Source organism: Rana temporaria, chromosome 2 (genome assembly GCF_905171775.1).
Source record: "Rana temporaria chromosome 2, aRanTem1.1, whole genome shotgun sequence".
NCBI lineage: Eukaryota > Metazoa > Chordata > Amphibia > Anura > Ranidae > Rana > Rana temporaria.
Window position 1 is genome coordinate 303,654,745 of NC_053490.1, and position 14,181 is coordinate 303,668,925.

At 43.9% G+C, this 14,181-nt stretch overlaps 1 protein-coding gene across 1 annotated transcript in view; it reads right to left on the reverse strand.

Moving 5' to 3' along the window:
• Nucleotides 1-14,181, reverse strand: part of KIAA0319L (KIAA0319 like) — a 135,898-nt gene that overhangs the window by 20,436 nt on the left and 101,281 nt on the right. Inside the window, exons 16-19 of the mRNA XM_040337309.1 lie at nt 10,858-10,996; nt 3,349-3,508; nt 3,084-3,226; nt 640-762 (exon numbers count right to left, since the gene is read on the reverse strand). Of these exons, the coding sequence (XP_040193243.1) occupies nt 640-762; nt 3,084-3,226; nt 3,349-3,508; nt 10,858-10,996 (565 nt within the window). The remainder of the gene's footprint in view (nt 1-639; nt 763-3,083; nt 3,227-3,348; nt 3,509-10,857; nt 10,997-14,181) is intronic.

A 14,181-nucleotide genomic window follows, 5' to 3' on the forward strand; every position in this document is an offset into this window, starting at 1 on the left:
CAATTTTGTGTTTGGGTATGCTGTCTACTTGTTAGAGTTTGCTGATGTGAATAATAGATTGGGGGTAGTGGCATGTACTGGTAATATGTGGAACTACCATTTGCAGAAGGGAATGGGTGTTATTCTGTATTAAGTATCTATATGTGTGCTGCACCACACTGACTGAGTGTACTGCTTGTGCTCTGGAACTCTTTGTTATTTTACTTTTGTTCAATAAAAACCTTTGCTTGAGAAAAAAAAAAGGTATCCTTTCAGTTTTATCACAATCTGTATTTGTAATAGCCTTCGGTATCCCCTTCTACATCAGCATTCAGGGAAAGGGACAAAACTGTAAGATAATCAGGTTCTACTACATAGTACAGTGATTGGATGGGAGAGCAAGTGAAGTACAGAAAAGCAAAGGGTAAGGACCTTATTTAAAGTTGGACAGGGGTGTCTGAAATTAGGAAAAATTATTTCGAAATGCAAGACAGTTGTATTTCAATGTATATTTACTTGTCTGTCTACACACACACACACACACACACACACACACACACACACTTGAAATTACAGTCACACTTTAATTTATGCAATTTGCAGTTTTTAGGTGGTAAAAAAAAAGGCACAAATACACACAAACTACTTCATGAAACTTACCACAGTTGCTTTCTCCATCACCAAACTGTCGACGAACAAAATTCTCCATCCAAAAAGGGTCACAGACACAGCGCTTGGTAACAGAGTTGCAGTGACCGTGCATAGAACAATTTAACTGGCAAGCTAGGGAAGAAACACACTGTGAGTATGTGCTCAGTATACTTGCTGTAGACAGCAAACACATCTGGATCAAGGCAATCTTTTCAGTGTGAGCTAAAGAACACTTTTCGTTTTTTATTATTGAGGGAACTCACAATGAAAAAAGTAATACACATATACTGCAATAATATATAATGGGTGACATTTTTAATGCCTGTAATGCATCAGTATAGAGTTAACCTAAAATTATTGGGCTCACTCTGTTGTGATTGCCAATATATCACGTGTGGAATTGTCTACATATATGCAAGTGCTCTGTGCGTGTTCGTACGTGCGTGTGCAGGTTGACGGGGGTACTTTATGTTTTTTTTTTTCATTTTAACTAACCCCCCTTTGTGAATTGCACTGGGCAAGTGAAAGGTACTCTTTATAAAGACATCTAATAGATTCCTAATGTCTCCTTTTCCCTCCTCTCCAGGTAATTAAGCACAGAATGTGCTTGATCCGCTGTGTACCTGTCTTTATAGGCAGGGTTGTGACATCTGTGAAGCCAGGAATGCTCAAAGCTGAGCACTTTCTGGTTCACACAGAGGTTCCTTGATCTCCTCCTGTTCTCCATCCTGACGTCATCTGTTGTGGTCCCCGGAGGAGTGGGAGCTTCCAGGAACCACACAGCCGAGGCCTTTCCTGTGCTGAAAAGGCCACCTCCTTTCTATTGTATTTGTATATACGCTCTCTCACGGTAGGACTAGATGCTAATAGTAAGAATATGTTACTCAATGAGACTTAGATGTCCGCTTACAAACTTTACACCTATTGCACCATGAAATATCTTACTATCTCCATATTCTGTAAATCTGTATGTCTAATATTATATTACGTACGCACACCTGTTCTGTTGTATGGGTATGTATCTTCAATTCTGTACATTTTATTATGCATTTGTTTTGTTTTTTTGTTTTGTTGTATGTAAAATGACAAAACTTTCAATAAAAAAAAATTGTAAAAAAAAAAAGAAGACCACCCCCACACAGACAAAGGGCAGAATAAGACAAGACAGACAGTAAGTCTCGGTTCACACTGCTGCGCTGCAAATTTGTTCAGTTTTTTGTGGTGCGGATTTACTGCAATTTTACCACGATTTTACAGCGAATTTCAGGAGTTGGACATTCTGCGATGATGTTCTAGCCAATGGAATCATAATGTAAAAAATAAATAAAAAAAAGTGTTAACTTGCTGTGTATTTCCTGTTTTTTGTGGAGAGTAGTGTGGTGGAATTCGCACATATGTGAACCATCAATGTGATTCCAGAACGATTTACATTGATGTCTAGGGAGTCTAAATTCGCAGACCCTTTTTTTATCGAATCGCATTCGTAGAGGAATCGCAACGCATGTATGTGAACGACTGTCATTAAAAACAATGACTTTATGGATGACATGTGAATTTAGAATGTTTTTGAAACATCACATTTGTTATGAATTTGCATCAGTGTCAACCGGGCCTAATAGGATAAATCAACTGCAGAAAGACCACAAGCAATACTAGTAACTATTCCTTTGCCCTCTGGCTGCCTGTTTTGGGTGACATGTTCTACAGTTCAGGTCCCCTTTAAGATGGTTACATTATGGTTATAAAGGTAACAAAATATAAATTTATGAACAAAATAATTAAAGTGTAACTCCACTTTTGTTGATAGAAAATAATCCCCTCTGTGTGATGAATGTACATTGCAGAGGATTTAAAGCCTAAGAGCCAGGGTGCAGGACCGAATGGAGTATTACTAAAAGATGACAAATCAACACAAGAGGCACATCATACTAGCTGTAAATTATGCCCCTTGCGCTGTTTTTTCTGTTTGTGTTTGGCTGGACTTTGCAATTTGTATCAGATTCCTATCTTTCTCTGTTCTGAAGAAATAGTGGTTTGTTTCACCAGACTGATTGCGGATTGATTCAGAATAAAAGAATCCGTTAACTGTACTCACGGCACTCTCAATGTCCTAATGATAAAAGCTTTAGTGTCTAACATTTGACTTGTATCTTAGTGCAGACTTCTGGAGAAAACAATCAGCCAATCACACAAGCAGGAAATCACATTTTTGGGGAAGTGCTGTACACCAAGTGTGTACAGAACACCTCTAGGTTGCCACAGTGCATTGCGTTTCATTGAAAATTACAACTGCATATGCTGTATTACTTGTTTCTTACTTTATTTTTTTCTTTGAAAGTGGAGTTACCCTTTAATATGAGCAATATGAAAATACTGGCTTTTTGGTTTTAAAGAAAAGGTTCTGTGAAAAAAAAAAGGCTGCAGTTAAACATAGTCCACCATCACACACTTACTGAAAGTGTCAATCTCGAGTGCTTTAAAGATGAGGAAATCACTCTGCTGCTTGCGTAGTTCATAGCGAAGAGTGCAGGCAACCTGGTAACCTTTCATGACCAAGTGAGGAGGCTGGTTCTTGACATAAAAGACTACCTTCGTGCTGTAATAGAAGGAAAAATTACTGCATCAAAAATAAAAATAAATAAAGTCATAAGCCTAGACCTAAATAGCAAAAGACCAAAGACTAATTGGAATCTTCAAACTGGATTACCCAAGACTGACCTCTTTTCTGTGTAGAGTTGGATCTTCTGCACAGTAATGTCAGAGTCCAAAACCCCAAGAAGAACCCCAATCTGTCTCATAAACATTCCCTTCTGTCGTTCAGTCAGCTTGTTGACACTCACATCCAGAATCATTTCAACCAAGTTGTTCTTCATTGGGTCTGAAAGTAGAAATAAATTAGAGAGAGGCTGTTACCAGGCAATGCTGTGTATCTAAACCCCAACAATGAACTTCTCCTAATTGCTCCCTTTTGGTCTTATAAATATACCACTCAAAGTGTTTTGTTATATTTGTTCATTAGCCACTCCAGATGGTTTTATCACATTCATGACCAGGGCATTTCTTAACTATTCAGCACTGTGCTACTTTAACTGGTAAGAGTGCGGTCATGCAATACTGTAGGCAAGTGAAATTTATCTTTTTTTTTTTCACACAAATAGCGGTTTCTTTTGGTGGTATTTAATAACCACTGTTTTTTATATTATATAAAGACTGAAAATTAAAAAAAATATATATATACATTTTACTTTCTGCTATAAAACATATACAAAAAATTGAATTTCTTCATAAATTAAGGCCAACATTTAATATGTTACATGTCTTTTATAAAAAAAAAAATATATATTTTTTATATTATATGAATTTATTTGCATTAAAAGTTATAGCGTCTACAAATGATTATATATATATACACACACACACATACATACACACTCTGGAATGTATTCATGTTTAATACTAGCAACTTATAGTGGGACTGTGATAGTGTGGCAAGCAATCTGATACTAACTGGGAACTGACTAACTGACATTGAATTCACCAGTGACACTAATACAGTGAGCAGTGCTTTATGTGGCTGATTTTTCTCCTCGCCATGTAGTGAGAGAAAAAAAAAACAGGCACATCACTGCTCAGTTTACAGAGCTTTCTGTTAGTAAAAACAGGGCTATGTACCGTTATTCCCAAAGCTGATCAGCAGGTCCTGGCCATAAATCATTGGCTGGGACCTACTGACAGACTTTTGCTGTACTGAATCACAGCACAGGTGGGGCGCCAGCAAGTGCCCTCTACCCAGAAATGCTGGATCATGTTTATGTACATGATCCGGTTGCAGAGCGTCCTCCCCATCACTATATATGTGCATGGGCAGTCCGTAAGTGGATAAGGCTACAAAAAAAATGTTAATGCTGACAGAAATCTTGCCACCTAAAAAAATCCTGTGCTCTCTGCCTGTGTTGCACTCTGATCAATTACATTGTTTCTAGCTTTCTATGTGGACTACAGATCACCTCTCCCTTATGTTATAGATAAGAGGGAGAGGTGTTTTTAAAGTCCTGACAATACTGCTGTCCCATAGATCTAGTATAGTGAGTGAGTATTGTCACCCTAGGACAGGAACTGCATTACTTGTAAAATACCAGGTGAAACTAAGGGAAAAAAGAGATTGAAAAAGTACAGTGGCGAAGTGATGGGCAGCACAGTGGCTAAGTGGTCAGCACTTCCACCTAGCAGTGCTAGGGTTGTCGGTTCAAATCCCAACCATGGCACGACCTGCGTGGAGTTTGCAAGTTCTCCATGTGCCTGTTCCTCCCACATGCAACGATGTAATGATCTTTCATGGGTACTATGCACACTGTGTGTGTAGATGTGGTCATTTTAGTTGCAAATAAAATAATATTTTGTGCAGCCTTGATTTGATTAGACATTCGAGCCGCAATTAAAATGCATTTAAATGTCCCTGAACCTGCTTTAAATTAGGAACATCTAAAAACGCAGGAAAAAAAGTGATTTGGGAGGCATAAAAGTTGTTTATACTTACCAAATGACTAAGAAAATCTAAACGCAGGGGCACTAGTGTGAATTAGTTTCAACAATGAACTTCCTATATTTGTTACCTTTCGGTTAGGTAAATATACCATTAGAAGCCTGAAGCGCAGCCCCAGAAATCTAGTAACAAGCATTCCTGGCCTTCCTGCTCACCTGTGCACGCACACTCGGGTCTCCTTTACTCACAAAACCATTGAGCTGCAAGAAAGCTGGCTGCACATGTACGAATGGGAAGGGAGACCAGGAGTGGCTGTTTGTGGATTTCTTGGGGAAATCTGGTGCATCTGGCACTGGTTGTGTCCTGCCATCTGCAGGATAGATTGGGGAGTTCAATAGTATAAGCACCTAAAGAGGTGTGCATTTGTTTGGGGAATGGAGCACAGCATTGAGGACACTGTGGTGCATGGGGACCTTGTTGGGAAATGTATGAAAAGATGAGCTTGCCTTTTAAATTCAAAAGATAAATACATTAAATGGTAAAATAATCAATACATAAACATAACAGATCTTTGGTTGGGAATAAGGCTTACCTATAGGTACTGTAAATATCTCCTAAACGTGTGCCATTTTGGAGATATGTACTGTTTACTTAGCAAATGAGGTCATCGGCGCATGCACTCTGAAGGAACGGCCTGTGCGGTTTCTTCAGGCGAGTGTGCCGTGACCGGTGGCTCCCGCGGGCATGTGTGAGAGTGACGTAACGCGGCTCCAGTCAGTCACAGAGCCGAAGTCCGTGGCCCCCGGAAAAAAAGACGGGTTAAGAGTGATGCGGCCTGAAGCGGGGACAACGCGGGCTTCGTTTGCAGGTGTCACATAATGTGCTAGTATGCAATGCATACTTGCTCATTATGCCTTTACTTTGCAGGGAATTAGACAGGAAGAAAAATCCATCAGGGTTTACTTCCTCTTTAATGCTTTAAGCACAATTTTGCAACTTTGACATGTGTAAAACCGTACATATCATCACAACTACTTTGTCTATCCAGGTGGATTATAACATGTTTTTTTTTCAGGACAAACTGGACTTTCATTTGATGGTAAATGGTAATGGATATCTCCTGATTTGTTATTATCATTAAAGGAAAAATAGTAAGAAAAAAAAAAAAAAGTAAATCTAGCTGTATATTTCTTTCTATTTGAAATTCATCTTGCATTTGGGACTTGTCTAGTGGACAAGGCTGGTTGAGGCACTTTCTGAACTTTGCTATGCCCTATGGATGTTGTCATTTGTGAGTATATATAGACATTTTCTTTTAATAATATAATTATCGCAAAGATAATGCGCTAGGCTAGTGTGCCCTCTGTTCCTTATCTTTTCAGTTATAAATTCACCTGGTCCTGATGATCACAGTTATATACATGTGTTTGTTAGTTGTTGTATGTACCTGTAGTACAGACTAGAAACAATAGTGTGCATTTTGCTTTTCATCCTACCTAAAACACACTGACACTGATACTAATTTAAAAAATGCTTTTTTTTTTTCTTTAATAATCCTACCAAAAATAAACTATCTGTGACCTTTAACCATTATTAGACCCAAACACTAACCCTGGCACCGACCTGGATTAAACCTTGATCTAGGTATTTTGGGGCAAATCCACAAAAGAGATACTCCGGCGTAAGCCGTCGTATCTCTGGTTCTAACTTTGGAACTGATCCTCAGAAGCAGTTTTCCTAAGTTAGGCAGAAGATCCGACATCTGTAAGGCCCCATACTCACGAGCAAACATGTCTGCTGAAACTGGCCCGCAGGCCAGTTTCAGCAGACATGTTTGGTCGTGTGTGGGCGCGAGCGGGCCGAATTCCAGCAAACATTTGCCCGCCGGGCCTTTTCCCAGCGGGCAAATATTCCTGGACTTGTTTTAAAACAGCCCGCTGGAATTCAGCCCGCTCGGACATGTACGGTCGTCAGTACAGACCTACCGTACATGTCCAGGCGCCCGCCGTCCCTCGCATGCGTCGAATGACTTCGACGCATGCGTGGAAGCATTTTAAAGGCGGGCCGCCCACGTCGCCGCGTCATTGTCGCGGCGACACCGCGTCATCGACGCGGCGACACCGCGGACACGCCCCGCGTATTGTTTACGCGCGGACTTCTGTACGATGGTGTGTACAACCATCGTACAGAAGCCCTCTGGCAGACATGTATGGTGAAAACGGTCCGACGGACCGCTTTCACCATACATGTTTGTCCGTGTGTACCCGGCCTTAGGGACTTACACTGCCGGATCTTAGGATGCAGTACCGCATCCGCCACTGGGGGCATTTCGAGTCGAAATGCCTCTGTTAGTATGCAAATTAGCACTTAGGGCGATCCTCAAAGCTTTTGTGCCTAGTTTTTTCGCCGTAAGTGTTAGTTTGCCTGGTGTAAAACTAGGGCTGCTTTTACAAAGTGTAAAGTTAGTCACACCTTGTAAAGGCCCATTCAAGCGACGGCATTTGGTATGCATTCCCGAGGGAGAACTCCACGGCAATTTGTAAATTCCAAACCGGCATGGGTTCCCCCCCAGGAGCATACCAGGCCCGTAGGTCTGTTATGGGTTGTAAGGAGACCCCCCCTCCGCCGAAAAATTGACGTAGGGGGTCCCCCTACAATCCATACCAGACCCGTATCCAAAGCACGCTACCCGGCCAGCGAGGAAGGGAGTGGGGACGAGCGAGCGCCCCCCCCCCTCCTGAGCCGTGCCAGGCCGCATGCCCTCAACATGGGGGGGTTGGGTGCTCTGGGGCAGGGGGGCGCACTGCGGGCCCCCCCACCCCAGAGCACCCTGTCCCCATGTTGATGAGGACAGGACCTCTTCCCGACAACCCTTGCCATTGGTTGTCGGGGTCTGCGGCCGGAGGCTTATCGGAATCTGGGAGTCCCCTTTAATAAGGGGGCCCCCAGATACCGGCCCCCCACCCTAAGTGAATGGATATGGGGTACATCGTACCCCTATCCATTCACCTGTAGGCAAAAAGTAAAAGTTAATAAACACACAACACAAGGCTTTTTAAAATAGTTTATTATTCTGCTCCGGAGGCCCCCCCTGTCTTCGTTATTAGCTCAATTACCAGGGGGGGCTTCTTCTTCCACTCTCCGGGGGTCTTCTCCGCTCTCCGGGGGTCTTCTCCGGACTCCGGGGGGCTTCTTCCATCTTCTCCCCTCTTCCGCTCTTGACTCGGCGAACCCCGGTTCTTCTGCAGCTGTCCGGTGCCTTCTTCTTCAGCGCTGGCTGCCTGCTATGTTTGTGTGTTAGCTCGATTTCAAACAGGCAGCCGGCGCGGTCTTCTGTGGCGTCATCTTCTCTTCTGTTCTTCTCCCCTCTTCCGATGTTGCCTCGTCGCCTGTTGTCGCTGCAATGATGGAAGCGCGCCTTGCATCCCATTTATATAGGCATCACCGTCCCATCATGCTCCGGCAGGTACCCACGTGGTGGGTGCACGTGGGTAGGCACCCACCACGTGGGTACCTACCGGAGCATGATGGGACGGTGATGCCTATATAAATGGGATGCAAGGCGCGCTTCCATCATTACAGCGACAACAGGCGACGAGGCAACATCGGAAGAACAGAAGACCAGAAGACCCTGGCGTCACAGAAGACCGCGCCGGCTGCCTGTTTGAAATCGAGCTAACACACAAACATAGCAGGCAGCCAGCGCTGAAGAAGAAGGCACCGGAGAGCTGCAGAAGAACCGGGGTTCGCCGAGTCAACAGCGGAAGAGGGGAGAAGATGGAAGAAGACCCCCGGAGTCCGGAGAAGCCCCCCCCGGAGAGCGGAAGCAGAAACCCCCCCCGGAGAGCGGAGAAGACCCCCGGAGAGTGGAAGAAGAAGCCCCCCCTGGTAATTGAGCTAATAACGAAGACAGGGGGGGCGTCCGGAGCAGAATAATAAACTATTTTAAAAAGCCTTGTGTTGTGTGTTTATTAACTTTTACTTTTTGCCTACAGGTGAATGGATAGGGGTACGATGTACCCCATATCCATTCACTTAGGGTGGGGGGCCGGTATCTGGGGGCCCCCTTATTAAAGGGGACTCCCAGATTCCGATAAGCCTCCGCCCGCAGACCCCGACAACCAATGGCAAGGGTTGTCGGGAAGAGGTCCTGTCCTCATCAACATGGGGACAGGGTGCTCTGGGGTGGGGGGGCCCGCAGTGCGCCCCCCTGCCCCAGAGCACCCAACCCCCCCATGTTGAGGGCATGCGGCCTGGCACGGCTCAGGAGGGGGGGGGGCGCTCGCTCGTCCCCACTCCCTTCCTGGCTGGCCGGGTAGCGTGCTTTGGATACGGGTCTGGTATGGATTGTAGGGGGACCCCCTACGTCAATTTTTCGGCGGAGGGGGGGTCTCCTTACAACCCATAACAGACCTAAGGGCCTGGTATGCTCCTGGGGGGGGAACCCATGCCGTTTTTTTCATTGAAAATTGGCATGGAGTTCTCCCTCAGGAATGCATGCCGAGCGACGCTGTCATTTTTTTTTATAATTATTTGTTTTCCCGGCGCGTCTTTTTTTCACCCGTCGCAACTTTAGTGTCCCGTCGCAATCCACAAAGCCGCCCGGCGTCAATTACGTTCGCGCGATGCACGTCGGGAAAATGACGTCACACGCATGCGCAGTACGGCCGGCGCGGGAGCGCGCCTCATTTAAATTGTAAACGCCCCCCGGAGAGGAGGAACGCCTTACGACGGCGGCACTTAACTTACACTGCTTGAAATTTTTACGTAAGTGCTTTGAGGATCAGGCACTTAGGTAAAAACTTTAAGTCAGTGTAACTTAACTGCTGAAAGTTAAGTTACGCCGCCTGGCTGAGGATTTGTCCCTTTGTCTTTATTTTTACACACCATTTTTTTTTCTGTCTGCAAGGAAAGAGAAAGATACACCATATCTCTCCCCTCCATTCAGAGAGGGAGAGGGAGATAGAGAGAACAAAGGGGCAGGCTTCCTATAAATGATCAATGTAATAGCCAATCAGAGGCCATCACAGCGATCAGGTGACCCGGAACCGGTAAGTTCCAGGTCCTGATCATTAGTATAGGACCCAGGGGTCCCAGTGAAACCGCGGCCTCTGTGCTGGGAACGCACTTCACAAAGACAGATATGTATATATGCGGAGAAAAATGCCCAGTCCAGTGAGGTTGCATATATGTGTACTGTCGGCAGGAAGGGGTTGAGTTATGAAAGATGAAAGCCATCAGGGTTCCTTAGATCCCCACACTAGGGTTTATACAATTGGTGAAACACACATATTTACACACAGATGGAGCAATGAAATACACATATTGAAAAAAGAAAAAAAAAAAAAAAGTTTTAAAAGGGTCAATTACCCCAATAACACTCTGATCACTATCTCTATAGTCTAACCATTTACAATAGTTGTTACCACTCAAGTTTGTTAGGAAAAATAGTTGTATATTTAAAAAAAATATTTACAATTCAACTGCAACTATATAAAACATTTTTGTTTCAGAAGCATTTGCAAAATTGTATAAAGACTGAAAAAAAATCTAATGCCTGGTACACACGGCCGGATTTTCAGAGAAAAAAAAAGTCAGACAGGCTTTTTATCTAGGAAAGTCCAGCTGTTTGTAGCCTCCATTGGAATATTTTTTTTTTTTTTCGGAAATTCCAACGGACCTTAGATAAATCTATTGATGTGGAAAGTGGCCTAAGCTTTGACTTCTTTATGTGCATCACTTACCTTGTTTCACCTCTACAGTAGCTCTGTCACTATCGCTCTCTCCTTTGGCATCAGTCACCTTCAAGTGGAAGGTATAGGTCCCTTCAACTAGGTTAGCGAGGAACAGGACTGCATGGTGATCGGAGTTATTCAACACCTCCTGAAGGGAAAAAAAAAAACTTAGTGAGCGATTGTCACCTCACCCACAAACCAAACACAATGTCATCTTTTCCACTGTCTGTAGATAATAATCTTCCAGGCTTCGCTTAACACCTTTAGAAGACCAATCAAACAATGCGGAGACAGCGACCAAGCACTTCTAGGTGTGACTTACAAACAGACTACTAGTTGGCAGAAATATAAACAGTCTGCTTTGTAAAGCTTTCCATACACACATGTAATAAAGGAATAAAACTATATGCAACATGTCAAAGAATTGTTTCATCCCAACGTGCAATCTAGAGCACGTGATAAACTATAGCACTGTTCAGAATATATCGGAATGCAGCATATTTCACCATCTTCTATTTCTCAGTGAAATAAAAATCATCTTTGTTGTAAACATGAAGGATCCAACCTTATTATGACACAGGTCATTTCGTATTAGACAAAATCGAATGTGTTCTTGTTACAGAAAAAGGTCTATGAAAATTGGGTGCAAGTGGTGGACTCACCTTTTGTTAATAGACACTAAAGATTTTTTTGTTCGAAGAAAAGAACAAACCTTTTCAGCTGTTTATGTGTGGGCCCCTGTAATTCCAGAATGAGTACCCACACAGTCACAGACCGCTCTCTCACTCTTACAGAATGCTGAGCTGTGTGAGAGAAAGAGTGGACTGCACATGCTTGGGTAGCGATAGAAGCTAAGGGCCAGATTCACATACATTTCCGCTACGCAGCGGCGGCGTAACGTAATCCATTTACGTTACACCGCCGCAAGTTTGCAGTGTAAGTGCCTGATTCACAAAGCACTTACCTGTAAACTTGCGGCGGTGTAACCTAAATGCGCTCTGCGCAAGCCCGCCCCATTCAAATGGGGCGGGCACCATTTAAATTAGGCGCGTTCCTGCGCCGAGCGTACTGCGCATGCTCCGTCGGGTAAATTACCCGACGTGCATTGCGCTAAATGACATCGCAAGGACGTCATTGGTTTTGGCGTTAACGTAAATGGCGTCCAGCACCATTCACGGACGACTTACGCAAACGACGTGATTTTTTAAATTTCGACGCGGGAACGACGGCCATACTTAAAATGGCTCAGCCCTAATTTTCCGTGGCGTATCTCGACGGAAACGACGTAAAGTTAGAGCGACGGGTAACGCGGACGTTCGTGGATCACCGTAACTAGTCATTTGCATATTCTACGCCGACCGCAATGGCCTCGCCACCTAGCGGCCGGCATAGAATTGCATCCTAAGATCCGACAGTGTAAGTCAATTACACCTGTCGGATCTTAGGGCTAGCCATGCGTAACTGATTCTATGAATCAGCCGCATAGTTAGGACGGGCGGATCACAGAGATACGACGGCGTATTAGGAGATACGCCGTCGTATCTCTTTTGTGAATCTGGCCCCAAGTGCTTTTCACGTGTTTCCAGAGCCATGTATGTACAGCCAAATGCAGGATGGAGAGGGGACGGCAATGAAATGAGTGGCTTAAAAAGCAAGCATTATTTTAAAAAGTAGAGCACTTCATAGTAATGTGTACCGAGGAATACTTGGGATGATTTGGGCAAAAAAGTTAGTAAAGGTGAATCAACCCCTTAAAAAAATGAGTTTCTCTCCTTAGGGAACATACTCATCATAATTAATAGAAATAAGCCTAAAGATTACTATACACATTATAATATGACCCTACAATCTTTGTACTACAAACTTTAGATTTAATAAATCTATTTTAACCACTTAAGGACCGGACCAATATGCTGCTAAATGACCCAAGGGGTTTTTACAATTCGGCACTGCGTCGCTTTAACAGACAATTGCGCGGTCGTGCGACGTGGCTCCCAAACAAAATTCACGTCCTTTTCTTCCCACAAATAGAGCTTTCTTTTGATGGTATTTGATCGCCTCTGCGATTTTTAGTTTTTGCGCTATATACAAAAATAGAGCGACATTTTTGAAAAAAAAAATCAATATTTTTTACTTTTATAAGAAAAATCAAATAAACGGAGGGGGCGGACAAAAACAAACAGCCGCCCCCTCATCCCGGATCGCTCGGACAGCCACAGGAACCGCCGCATGTACTGAGGGGGGTCCCGATCGGACCCCCGACCCACGTCTAGGCAGGGACGTACAGGTACGCCAATGTGCCTGTACGTGCCATTCTGCCGACGTAAATGTACATACGGCGGTCCGGAAGTGGTTAAGGGCCTACCTGTAATGCAGGCAGGCTCTTGCATACATAGCTGTGTATTTATTCATTTATATTTTTTTACATACTCTAACTAGTAAGTATCCTTGGTCACCACTACACCAATCAGTCATATAATGACACTGTACTGCACTGTTAACAGTATGTAAAAAAAAATGTAATAACATTTCGTATTTTTTCACAATTTCTTAATTTTCCCAAATACTATAATAAAAAATGACAACTTCAAAAAACTCACCATGTCTCTCTTTAACCACTTCCTGCCCACATTTAACAATATGACGGTCGTAAAGTGGTTTCATTATCCTGACTGGACATCAGATGACGTCCAGCAGGATAAGCCACTCGCGCGGCGATCAGTGGTGTGTCAGTCTGACCGCATCTCCGATCTAGGTAAAGAGCCTATGACGTAGGCTCTTTATCATGTGATCAGCTGTGTCCAATCACAGCTGGTCACGTCGTAACCAGGAAGTGCCATTTATCAGCTTTTTCACTATTCGCGCTGGCTATGTGCGGGTAGAGTAGAGCTGATCGACTGCTCTCCTCATGGGGGGGGGGGGGGGGGGAGGTCTGTGCTGATAGTCAGCGCATTGATTATCAGTGCAGACCCACACAGGATGCCCACTAGAGCCCAACATGGATGCCCACCCATGACCATCAGGGATGCCAATCCGTGCCCATTAGAGGTGCCAATCAGTGCCCATCAGTAATGCCTGTCATTGCCTCATCAGTGCCACCTATAAGCGCCCATCAGTGCTACTTATCAGTCACGATCAGTGTCCCCTATCAATGCCCGTCAGTGCTGAATATCAGTGCTTCATCATCAGTGCCGATCAGTGAAGGAGAAAACTTCTTATAGTATGATGACTATAAATTACGTTGTTTCGCAGCAACACAGGTTCTCCAGAGAACGCAATTTTAATTAACTTCCAATAACATACAAAGTCCACAGACGATACAAATCCAACAGA